At 37.0% G+C, this 12,977-nt stretch overlaps 3 protein-coding genes across 3 annotated transcripts; 1 reads left to right on the plus strand and 2 right to left on the minus strand.

Annotated features, from left to right (window-relative positions):
- Positions 1-3,117: 3,117 nt before the first annotated feature.
- On the minus strand, positions 3,118-4,830 carry LOC112741841 (UPF0481 protein At3g47200-like). Its single transcript, XM_025790976.3, has one exon. The coding sequence runs from the start codon at positions 4,714-4,716 to the stop codon at positions 3,253-3,255; it is 1,464 nt and encodes a 487-aa protein (XP_025646761.1). The 5' UTR covers positions 4,717-4,830; the 3' UTR covers positions 3,118-3,252.
- A 3,684-nt stretch (positions 4,831-8,514) lies between these two features.
- On the plus strand, positions 8,515-9,640 carry LOC140178543 (uncharacterized). The gene is made up of 2 exons (XM_072215720.1): positions 8,515-8,809; positions 8,889-9,640. Exons 1-2 carry the CDS (start codon positions 8,515-8,517, stop codon positions 9,638-9,640), a joined length of 1,047 nt encoding a protein of 348 aa, XP_072071821.1.
- Positions 9,641-11,097: 1,457 nt separating this feature from the next.
- LOC112742431 (uncharacterized mitochondrial protein AtMg00810-like) lies at positions 11,098-11,661 on the minus strand. The gene has a single exon (XM_025791663.1). The coding sequence runs from the start codon at positions 11,659-11,661 to the stop codon at positions 11,098-11,100; it is 564 nt and encodes a 187-aa protein (XP_025647448.1).
- Between the last annotated feature and the right edge of the window lie 1,316 nt (positions 11,662-12,977).

The raw sequence follows: 12,977 nt of genomic DNA on the forward strand, positions 1-12,977 counted from the left end.
ATTTTGGTCCTCAAAGAATTTCAAATTGAACACTTTAGTCCCCAACTAAAATTAATTACTCGATTGGTCCCTAACAATTAACTCCGTCAGTCACTTAGGTCCTTTACTCCGTTAATTCTAACGGAGGACAAAATAGTCCCTGATCTCCTCTGTTCAAAAACGACACTGTTCTCTCCCAATTTCCATCATATCTCACATAACACTAACAGTCTAACAATGTAACTTCAAACTATACATTGCACACTCTATAAATTTAATGTTCACAAGAAAAAAAAATTCTCGACGGGTTGAGTTGCTGATGTGGTTTGTAATTTTTGAAAGATTGAATACTAGAGATAGATTATATAAGTTTAAGATTGTACCAGAAGCGGAATCATTTTGTGTCTTATGTAAGGATAGATTAGAGATGGTATATCACTTGTTTTTTCATGTGATCGTATATGGAAGTTGTGGGGATCAATCTTGGTGGATTGGAGTGTGATTTGGGTTTGGCCAGGAACCACCAAAGAATGCTTTGAGGTGTGGATAGATAGAAAGATAAGAAAAGATATGAAGAAAGTGTGGATGGTATTATTTTTTCTGTAATATAGTGCACATGGAGATGTAAAAATAACATTGTCTTTAATAATGGAGTGTTGGTATTAGAGAAGTTAAAGGAGGAAGTTGTAGAATGCACAAATCGATGGTGTCAAGATCGATAATATAGGAGTAATTGATGTACTTATGAGTGCAAATATCAAGTCTAAGGTGAATAAGAAGACATATGAAGTTGATTTTTGATGCATGATTTACTGATCTATGAAAAAGGCCAATAATTCTGCAGAGTAAAAGTTGGAAGGAGAATGATCATGATTTGATGTATAACTGATCGGTTTCATCTTGAAGTGTCTTTGGAGGAGCTAAAATTATTATATTCTTTTGCTCTTTGTTTGCTATTTTATGCTAGTTTTTATGTTTTCTTTGTAGTTATTGCTCTATTTTTGTTACTATTTTGTGGAACTACGCCCACTTTGTTTAGAATTGGGTGGAGATGTAATTATCTAAAAAAAGAAAAAAATCCTCAACTTGTTCTCAACCAATTTATACTCAGGAAACTAATGCCTATGTTTCTCAACTAGTTGTCGTCTTCGATGGATCCTATGAATCCAGACAGCAAGTCATTTGTTAAGACTCCAAAAGAGAAGGAATGAAGCACTCGGTGTCTATTTCAAATGAGAATTTGCATATGATGTCGAAGGAGAATCTTCTCATGATGATGTCCTAATATCCAACAATCTATATTGCTTGCGGAGTGTGGAGAAAGGCGTGCCCTTGGAATAGTTGTGGAACTTGGTCTTGAGGATGTCGTGAACGTTGTCGGAGTTGGAGGTGATGTTATCAAAGACGTGGAAGTGGATGCTTTTGGTGGATGAAGTGCAGAGGAGGTAGATGTACCAGTCACAAAGATTTAGGAAGTGTGTGGTCCATGACATGTTGAGGTAGGTGCGACATGTGTGATAATTACACCATGGCTTGAAGCTAAAGAGGAGGAAGGAAAAGATGGAAAAGAAGACTGTGAAGGTGAAGAAGGAGAATATGAATATTAGAGTTATGCGAGATATGATGAAAATTGGGCAAGAACAATGTCGTTTTCGAATAAAAGGGTCAGGGATCATTTTGTCCCTCGTTAGAGTTGTCAGGGATCATTTTGTCCCATGTTAGAGTTTTCAGGGACCATTTTGTCTTCCGTTAGAGTTGACGGAGCCAAGGACCTAAGTGACTGACGGAATTAATTGTTAGGGACCAATCGAGTAATTAATTTTAGTTGGGAACTAAAATATCTGGTTTGAAATTCTTTGAGGACCAAAATGGGTATATACTCTAATAATAATAATAATAATAATAATAATAATAATAATAGAGGCTGATTTACTGTGTAAGGTTAATTAATAATAATAATAATAATAATAATAATAATAATAATAATAATAGAGGCTGATTTACTGTGTAAGGTTAATTAATTTTTGTTATAAGGTAATGAATATGATTGAAGGATTTTTGTATAATAGATTTACTGTGTATGTTTGAAATGCAATTATGCTGGGAATTAGTTATAATGGACACGTAAGGATAATTGTGTTACGGTTCGCTTCAGATTTCTCAAACTCAATATATAACTCGATGCACGATAATCGGTGGCGATTTTCCATATACATTGAAAACATTTCATGCATACTCGCTTCATCCGTCACGTACTTGGTCTGAAATTGAACAAACCCACCAAACACAGATAAAGGATACCTGTACAAAATACACGACACTCTCCTAGATCTTTGAGAATCTATCTTCTCACAAATCACACCTTTCAATTCCTCAAATGACAATGTGAACGGAATAACAACATCTAATGAATTTTCACACACAAATTGAACTCCCTCATACGTTTGTAATAAAATCTGCCCGTAACAATAAATCTTCAATACAACTCTATCATCCATAACAATATACGTACTTGACTATTCTCAATCTCACAGAAATTTATTTTACAAGAATGAAGGAGAAGAATCAGAGAAGAGGAAGAACATCAGCTGAGACCAGCGATGAAGAAATGGGGCTTCTGTGATTTCTTTCCAGTTTATGTTTACACTTACAGGCAAATCGGACGGACCGACCGCGTGCACTCACAAATCGGTGGGTCCGATTAGTGCACCCCGAATTAAAAAAAATTTCGACCACTAGAAATCGGTGGGTCCGATTACTGCACTCTTCGGTTGGAAAAATTGGCTATCCAAAAATTGGTGGGTCTGATTTCATGCAACTTCAACTTCTCCCTCACACAAATCGGTGGGTTCAATTTGTGTTCCTTCTTCTTTCTACTTGAAATCGGTCGGTCCAATTTCTTTCCCTCCAAATTCCTAAAAGCAACGCCGTCATAACAGTGTAATTCACCCATAATGATCATAACCCAGCAGAACTCACACCACCAAATCATATCCAAAAAAATCAGCCGACTTAGTAAATGCTAATTGTTTTTGGTCAAGTAATACATGTTTCTAATGTACACAAAAAAAAATGTTTATAATGTAATACACTTATTTTTATATTTAAATTGTAGGGAAAATTGTATGATAATAATACTCAATTTAAGATTTTAAAATAGTATATATTAATACAGGTGTAATAACATTCGATGTACCAATAGCATTATTGTAAAATTCATACAACTTCTAAATTCTAATACATGAATTATGAAAGTGGTATCCAAAATTACATTCATGTTTTACTTTCTAAGATATTATTGTTGTTGTTGTCGTTGTCATATGCAGAGTTACTGCTATCAACAAAGCCAAATGTTTCTAGGAAGATTGTAAACAACGATTTGCCTTTTCTCTTGTGTTGGTAAACTGCACAGATGGTCTGTATTACGGTGAAGGCGAGTGCAAAGACTGCACCTGCAGTTGTCACTCCCACAACCCAGCTTGTAAAATAGTTACGCACCATTGAAGCCCTCTTCTTCGCATACCTTGATCCAACATACTCATTTGCCTCATTGACAGCTTTGTACAAATAAGACTCACTCGAATCCGGTACTATCTCCTTGGCAATGTTGTTGATCACTTCCGCCACCTCTTCATCGCACCCCAAAGAGTGGTTAAGCACTCCATTCTGGTGGAGAAGCGCCACATCTTTTGGTGAGTTGATGAGTCTGTTGAAGAAGAACATGTATGTTGTCACGTCAGGGTAGCATCTCTTGTGGCACTTTTCAAAGGCCACCATGTTGCGAAACACGGTTCCTCTGTGGTCGCTTATGTGAAGAGTAGGAATTGTGAGTTCTTTTACCAATTTTTTCAATAATTTATTTCCAAATCTTATATCCAGCAGTTTTGGTGTGTCATGTGTTTTGATCTTCACACCGGACTCGACCAGCTCGGTTGCGGTGTGAATCATGTTGGTTTGACTCCCTCTTTGATCTCTGCCACCAATCACAGGCCTTACACCGGATCGAAGAATGTCCAGCAAGTGCTGCAATTCGAAATCTGCTTTCACAGTTTGCGGAAAATTTTTGCTGGAGCCGGATCTCAACAAAGGGTAGAGGAACTTGAGGGCAAGAGATTCAAGACTTGTATTTCCATTATTTGTTATCTCGTACAGTTTTGTTAATACAAACAATGGAATCTGGTTCTCCAGCATTATCATCTCGCGGCGAATGGTGGGTAGCATCCACCTGCTGAGATCATCGACTTTGTTGAATTCGCTCTCTGAGAATTCTCTCAAGAGTTGAATAATGAATGAACCATCAATCATCATTATTTCTAGAAACTCATCGCTGCTGAATTTGATCTTCTCCGCGTAGCATTCACGCGCCTTGTCCTGAAGCGATTCGAGTTCTTTAAAAGCTTCGTCGAGTTTGGCTGATCCGTTTGGACCACTGGGATCGAAGAGACGCCTAAAGAACCTCATCTTGATGTCTTCCATTTCTTTCAAGTGTGGTCTTCCATGGTGGTACGGACCAATTGCTATGTTGTTGGGTATGTAGGCTTTTGGTTCCACCTGTCGCATGTTTCGTGGGATCCTATATATGCAAACATGTTCACTTTCTTTTGGATTCCCTCCTTCTAACCCTTCTCTAATGTGACCCCTCCAATATGGGTTTATCTCTGCACTACAGTGGAATTTTCTTTTCATGAATTTGTAATTGTGATGAATGGCAAATCTAATGAGATTATTGAACCCCATTGCTATTGATTTGTTTAGAAAGAAGGTAATTAACTAATAACAAGTTTAATTTCCTCTCTTGTCTTGCGCAAATTGAAACCACTCAACAACCCCTTTTGAACACAACAATTGGCCATTCTTTAATGTTCTAGTCAATTGTGTGTTTATGTGGAACAAATTAAAGAAAGTTTAATTATATTTTTTACTGGGTGGTTGTTGGTGATTTCTCCATTTTATTATTTTATTATATTAAAAATATCATTTGTATATTAAAATGAATTATTAATATATTTATATATAAATATATATTATTTAATTTATTTTTAATATATATTTATATTTTAATATATATTTTATATTAGTGGTTAATTTTGAAGGATTGAATAAAAGTTCACTGAGCAATTTTTGCAAATGTGATATTATTAACCATGCTTTATTAACCTGGTCCAAACTTCATCCAATACTGTGTTTAGCCTTGCAGGTTGACCATTGAACATCTGAAGTGAAGATGTAAAATTGTTAAGGTTTGAGAAGGTACAAAAATAACCTTATACTCCAATAATAACTTGATAATTAAGTCTTATATTTATATTAATGCGTATATTTATAATAAGATATCTAGTTATATCCCCATAACAAAATAAAGAAAAATGAGCGATAATAAAATAAAATAAATTAATACAGGTTTATGTCTTTATTAGGAGTTATAATAATATTAACAAATAATTTTGTGGGGCAAACGATAATGAGAATTATTAGATCATTTAGAAAAAAAAAATCTCTAATTTTTTAATTTAAAGAAATACAAATCTTTGACTAATTAAAAATATAAAAATATTTCTAATTTTTTAAAATACGAAATATTTAAAATTTTTTGTCCAAAATATATAAAGACAAATCGATTTTTTAGAGAAACTTAAATATCTCGTATTTTAAAAAGTGAGAGAAGTTTTTATATTTTTAATTAGTTAAAAATTTATTTATCTTCGAGATAAAAAGTCAAGGACTTATTTATCGTTTATTTAATTCTTTAACAAATAATTGTTTAAGTAAAAAAAAATCTTACCTAATGAAGAGATAGTTGGGAAAATAACAAAATCCTATATTTTTAATTACAAAATTAATAAACTTGAAAAAGATGGATTATTTTGCAAAAGAATTTTTGGACCTATAAACAATAAAATTTGTGCTTGTGAAAATTATCCAGTGATCGGAGAAAAAAAAAAGACAACTAAAATTTTGCGAACAATATATTAGATAGAATTTGTTGATTTTTGAATATATAGATATCAAATGGGCTTTATAAAACTCGCATGCCCAATAACTCATGTGTGGTATTTAAAACATCTTCCTAATTTTATCGCGAATTTTTTGGATAAACCTCTTAAAGAATTAGAAGGTCGCAGTTTACACCATAATAGTGCTTGTTGATGAGAATTACTTCGAAAACAAAAAAAATCAAGTCAAATTTATTTACTTGAGTTTGATTTATTTATTCTAACAATTCTAATAAAATAGAACTGGATCTAATATAAGTTGGTGATCAGAACGTATATGGATAGGATTTATAGTGGGGTCTCGAAAAACTATTCCTTAAATTTTTTATTGAGAAAAATAAAGAATTTAAAATTTTTTAAATAAAAAATAAAATTTTTAATTGAGATATGAATCAAAGGAGAACAATTTTCTTAATTTTTAAGAAGTCTCTGGAACGAATCACACTACTTTTATCATTAAATTATACCCGTTACACATAATTAGACCTTTTATCAAACTGAAGACTGAGTCTATATTATATAGAAGGATAATATATTTGATTAAATTATTATTTAATTTTTAATTCTTATTTATTATTTTTAAATAAAAATGATTTTATGTGAGTAGTTAACTTAAGACTCGTGTATTTGCCCATATACGTAAGCATGCTTTCATCACCCTACTTCAAATAAAGCATATTTCTCAATAAATAAAATCAAGGATGAAGGCCAAGGAGGAGGTAGCAGTATTGACTTTTGACTTTTGACCAAGAGTTTTGTTAATTTTACAAGCCTTTTGATTCTAGTTCTTTTTTTATCGTTAATTTTTTATAATAAGAGAAACAACATTTGACTTCTCTGCACGTCTCATTATTTTATATATGTATAATGTTAATAATCATGGTCAGAATCTACTGCTTATTGTGAGAATAACGAAATATTTATACTTCGATATAGGAAAATGACAAAAGGCAAATATACGTCATGGATGGTTGGTAGGGAATTAGGAATTGATTTTCGCCCTGGATAAGAATTAGAATTTAATTTTTAATTATATTTTTTGTATAAATCATAATTTTTAAATATAAAAATAATATATATATTAAAAACAAGAGAATAATTTAAAAAAAAGATTGTATATTATATTATTTGATATCATTACAAAATACAATATACAAAGGTATATATAAGTATTAGTTGAATCAAAAGAATAAAAATATAATATCCTTTAATAAAGGACAATTTACGCAAATAAAATGAATGAGCAAAACATTTATGCAAATACAATATTGGCAATTTTTAGACGCAAATGCAACAAACGTAACTGTATATAATTCGCTACACCCTGTAACGGAACTCAATTGCACGTAATCCGCTACAGGGTACCGCGGATTACGTTGAGAGCTGCATTAATCATAAACCGCTACACCCTGTGGCGGTTTATGCTCATATGGTGCTAGACTCATAATTCGCTACACCCTCTAGCGGATTATGAACAGTGTGGAAGCTTGGGAAGATGCCTATATATACCTAACAAGTTGTGTAGAGTGTCATTTTTATTCATTCATAACTTGAGGAATGGAGAGTGAAGAGAGCTTTTTGGTTTTAGTGCATCATTCTGGAAAAATAAAAAAGAGTAAGAGGCACGGTGTGAAGTTTACAGACAGAGAACTGCTGAGTGTTTTTGTTAGGTCGTCTAATACACTGTTGGATCTGAAGAGCAGTATACTGCAGAAGTTGGCCGCGGGTGGCACAAAGTGGGTGAAGAAGCTGTTCTACAAGATCCCTATTGCAGTTGTGTCAACCGGCGTGCAATATGAAACGTTCGTGTTACGAACAGATGAAGATATGCAGGTGTTGTTTCATTGTCGTCGGAGTTTCCCGGAAGTGAGGATACATGAGTTGTTTGCGAAGCTGGAACATGGGATCGATAGTTCTGGTGCATCCGCTCTAAACCCCCAGTCCACCATGATGGGGAGTGCCTCCACCTCGATGCCCGTCGTTGCACCTGAGTGTTTGTTGGAGTATCGGCCAGCCGGTCCAGTTGGGGCATTCACCTCAACTCATCCATCTCCAGATGTAGGACGTGAGGGGGAACCAGATCGGGTGGAAAATGCTATGCTAGAGGATGATTCCGACGAAGAGCCTGCTGACATTGGAGGGGACAGCGATGATGAAATTTCGACAAACCCAGCAACATGTCAACCACCGTCAAGTGCCGGCACACATGAGCAACCTGTACATTATTCTACCTTGGATCTTGGAGCCATCAGCCAACCGACGGAGTCAACACCAACCTTTGGGGGTCAAGGCTTGCACGAGGGAAATTCTGTAGCTGAATTTCAAGTTGGCCAATCTTTCCACAGTAAGGAGGAAGCTGTGCTTACTGTGAATGATTACAGTATTCGGCGCGGTGTTGAGTATAGAGTGATGGAGTCAGATCATCTTAAGTACCATGGAGATGCAAGAAGTTTGGGAAGGGTTGCACATGGATGATTCGCATCAGCCTTTGAGCACGGAAGGGAACCTGGGAGGTTTGGCAATACAACGGACCGCCACACACATGCTTGGCTACATCGATATCCAGCGACCACCGACAACTAGATTATCACGTGATCTGTGCGAAGATCTTTCCTCTGGTTCGAGCCAATGCGGCGGTGTCGATAAAGGTGTTGCAAGAAACTACCGAAGGAATGTACGAGTTCAAGCCAACTTACAGGAAGACGTGGTTGGCAAAACAGAAGGCGGTAGCACAGATATACGGGGACTGGGAAGAGTCCTACGCCGAGCTACCTCGTTGAATCCTTGGTGTGCAGTCCACCATGGAGGGGATGGTTACGTTGTTGAAGACATCTCCGGTCCGCGTCGGTGATGACGTGGATGACTCAACCGTGTACTTTCATCGTCTCTTCTAGCCGTTTTCTCCTTGTGTTGAAGCTTTCCGACACTGCAAGCCATTGGTCAGCATAGACAGTACTCATCTGTATGGCAAGTATGGAAGGACTTTGCTCCTAGCCATCGCCCAAGATGGGAACTCCAACATCTTGCCTATTGCTTTCAGTCTCGTGGAGGGGGAAAATGCCGAGTCTTGGTCTTTCTTCCTGACCAACCTGCAGCAACATGTGACTCCGCAACAGGGGATAATGGTCATCTCAGATAGGCACAATGGCAGCAAGGCTGCACTAGAGAACCCGAACAGTGGGTGGTTACCCCCGCATGCGTACCGAGCATTTTGTATTCGGCATGTTGCAGCTAACTTCGCACTCAGTTTTAAGGGCACGGATGCAAAGCATTTGCTTGTGAACGCTGCTTATGCAAAGACTGAGGCAGAGTTTCACTATTGGTTTGATATAATGCAGACTGAGAATTTGACAATGTGTGATTGGGCGAACATAATAGAATACGATAAGTGGACTCAGCACCAGGATGGTGGCAGACGGTTCGGTCACATGACGACCAATATATCTGAGTGTGTTAATTCTGTTCTGAAGGGTACACAGAATCTTCCGGTTACCGCCCTAGTAAAGTCCACATATGGTGAGCTAGCGGAGTTGTTTGTGATTCGTGGTCAGACGGCAGAGGCTCAATTGGCCAGCGGTGCCAAGTTCTGCCAGTCTTTTATGAAGGCAATGGACCGCAACTTGAAAGACTCCAGATGCTTCACTGTCACCTTGTTCGATAGACATTAGTCTGAGTACACCGTTGCCAAGACGACGCCCACCGGGAGCTTTTCACTTGGGACGTACCGAGTTTCCTTTCAGCATCGTACATGCGACTGTGGATACTTTCAAGCTCTCCATTACCCGTGTTTTCATGCGATTGCATGTTGTGCCCAGTCATGGCTTGACTGGTCTATCTATGTCGACAAGGTCTACACCATGCAAAAGGTGTTCAGGGTGTACCAGATGGGTTTCGTGCCACTAATACCGGAGGGACTTTAGCCACCTTATGACGGTCCGACCATTATTCCGGACCCCAACTTGAGGCGTTGTCGTGATGGGTGACCGAGTCTACTAGAATCCGGAACAACATGGATGAGGCCAACCCTAACCGACCGAAGCGATGCGGGCTCTGCAGACATCCTGGGCACATGCGTAGGTCTTGCCCCCAGAGAGGCTCCCCCGTTGTCGGTAGTTCGTAGGACTTCTAGTCTGTGTGCTTCTAGTTTTTTGAATTTTATATTCTCCTGTAGCAATTTACGCTTTCGGGTGTTAGTGTTAGTTCCTTTGGTGTGTTCGTGTTAGTCTTGGTTCTGACCTATTTGTATGTCTTATGACTTATGCCTAATGTAGAAATTTAATCTGTGTTACTGTTAATGCCTCGTGCCTATTATATTTTTATGGCTTATTGTTTATGGAGACTGTATTTGTATAACTTCGTACATTTTGTATCACGCGTTGTTACTGTAAGAGTGATATATATATATATGCATCTTCCCAAACTTCCACACTGTTCATAATCCACTAGAGGGTGTAGCGGATTATGAGTCTAGCACCATATGAGCATAAACCGCTACAAGGTGTAGCGGTCTATGATTAATGCAGCCCTCAACGTAATCCACGGAGGGTGTAGCGGATTATATACAGTTGCGTTTGTTGCATTTGCATCTGGAAATTGCCAATGTTGTATTTACGTAAACGTTTTGCTCATTCATTTTATTTGCATAAATTTCCCTTTAATAAATATAAAGATATATTAAATAATTCTAATTGATGATAATGATCTAATTGATGCTAATTGATCCTAATTATACTCTAACATCCTTCCTCAAACTCAAGTGGAAGCTAAGAATACCATCTTAAGTTTGGATACTAGAGTCCAAAAACGAGTAGAATGATGGACCTTCGTGAAGATATCAGTAGTCTGATCCAGAGTTCCAATAACTACGAGACGAACAACACTAATAAGGAGACATTGACGGACGAAGTGACAATCAATCTCACTGTGTTTGGTGCGCTAATGAAAGACGTCATTATGGGCAATCTGAATAGCACTTCAATTGTCACAATAAACATCAGTGGAAGATGACTGAGTGGCACCGAACTCTTCGAGAAGTCAACGAATCAAGACAACTTTAGATGTCAGCAAGATCATGATATTCAGTTTCGATGCTTGATCGAACAGTGAACATTTGCTTCTTGGCTCACTAGGTAATGAGAGAGTCACTAAAAAACAAGCAGTAACCAATAGTAGAACGACGATCAGTGGGATCATCAGCCCAATCAACATCTAAGTACACTTGAAGGGTTAAAGATGAGTGGGCAGAAAAATGAAGACCGTGAAACAAAGTAATTTTGATGTAGCGAAGGATGTGAATAACTGTCGCATAATGAGTAGTGCGAGGAGCTGAAAAAAATTGGCTAACAACATGAACAAGATAGACGATGTCAGGTTGCATGACAGTCAAGTAGACTAGACCTCTAACTAACTGTCGATAAAGAGTAGGATTATCTAGAACTGTGTCATTCATAGGAGAAAACCGAGCATCATGCTCAAGAGGTGCAGACTCAATACGACTATCTGTAATACCAGCTTGAGCGAGAAGATCAGAAGCATACTTAGCTTGGGAGAGATAGATACCTTCATCATTGGATATTACCTCAAGACCAAGAAAATAACTGAGAGAGCCAAGATCTTTCATCTCAAAAGTGTGGTGAAGGGATACTTTCAAATTAGCGATACCATCAACATTATTTCCAGTAACGATCATGTCATCAACATACAATAGTTGAAGAACAATCCCACATTCACTTTTATGAATAAAGAGAGCATTCTCATGAGGGTTGCAAGTGAAACCAAGATTACAGATAGTGGTGCTAAACTTTTCAAACTATTTACGAAAAGCTTGCTTAAGACCATAAAGTGCCTTACGAAGAAGACAAATTTTGCTAAATGGAAAAGGATATCCTAAAGATGATTTCATATAGAATTTTTTTTTTTCAAATCCCATTAAGAAATGCATTCTTCACATCCATCTGACTGAGAAACTATTTCTTAACCGCAGTAATGGTAAGGAGAGCACGAACAGATTTGAGACGAGCAATAGGAGCAAAATTTTCTTCATAATCAATAATACCATATTCTTGCGTACATCCTTGAGCAACCAATCGTGCCTTATAACGGTCAACAGGACCATCAGAGTGAGTTGATCTTATTTACGCATCTACTACCTACAATTTCTTGATCAGGAGGAGGATCAACCAAGTCTCAAGTGTGTACTTTTTCTAGTGCTTGAATTTTTTCTTCATTACTTATTGCCAATTTAGATTGGTGGAGATTTTTTGAAATGACTTAGGATCATGGTGATAAAGAATAGTAGGAAAACAATGATAATAAAAAAGATGAAGAGGTAGATTTTTTACTTTAGAGGAACGAGTGGAGGGAGGATGCATGAAAGTAGAAGCAAGATTATCGTCTGGTTTGAAATCATCGAGAGGTTGAGAAGGCAGAAGAGTGAGAGGCTCAAGAGGTTGACTTGACACAGAACCTGTATTATCATCACTAGAAAAAAAATCAACATTGGGGTTAGTGAAAATGGTAACTGTATAGAGGGAATTGACTCAAATGAGGAGAAACTAGAGAACATGTGATGCTCTCAGAATACAACATGACGAGATATACGAATACATTGAGAGATAGGATCCCAACAACAATAATCCCTATGCTCAGTGTCATAACCAAGGAAACAACACATGCGAGCCCAAGATTTAAGTTTATTATGTTTATGAGACTGAAGAAGAATAAAACAGACACAACTAAAAACTCGAAGAGAGCTGTAATCTGGATAAGTATGATAAAGACGTTCAAAGAGAGTAATGTTACCAAGGATAGAAGAAGGAAGTCTATTGATAATATGGACAGCAGTAAGAACAGCTTTACCCCAAGTATGCTCAGGACACGAAGAAGAAATAAGCATTGTATGAACATAGTCAAGAATATGACAGTGTTTGCATTTAGTCTTTCTATTTTGTTGAGACGTACTAGGGGATCAGACAAAGTAAACTGTTCAACAAGAAAATTTAATAG

The sequence above is a fragment of the Arachis hypogaea genome, chromosome 14, assembly GCF_003086295.3.
Source record: "Arachis hypogaea cultivar Tifrunner chromosome 14, arahy.Tifrunner.gnm2.J5K5, whole genome shotgun sequence".
NCBI classification, from domain to species: domain Eukaryota; kingdom Viridiplantae; phylum Streptophyta; class Magnoliopsida; order Fabales; family Fabaceae; genus Arachis; species Arachis hypogaea.

Coding starts and splice junctions, on each gene's coding strand:
- LOC112741841 (XM_025790976.3), bottom strand. CDS start 4,716: ATGGGGTTCAATAATCTCATTAGATTTGCCATTCATCACAATTACAAA.
- LOC140178543 (XM_072215720.1), top strand. CDS start 8,515: ATGCTTGGCTACATCGATATCCAGCGACCACCGACAACTAGATTATCA. Junction 8,810..8,888: donor CGTTGTTGAAGACATCTCCG/GTCCGCGTCGGT, acceptor CTTGTGTTGAAG/CTTTCCGACACTGCAAGCCA.
- LOC112742431 (XM_025791663.1), bottom strand. CDS start 11,661: ATGATCGTTACTGGAAATAATGTTGATGGTATCGCTAATTTGAAAGTA.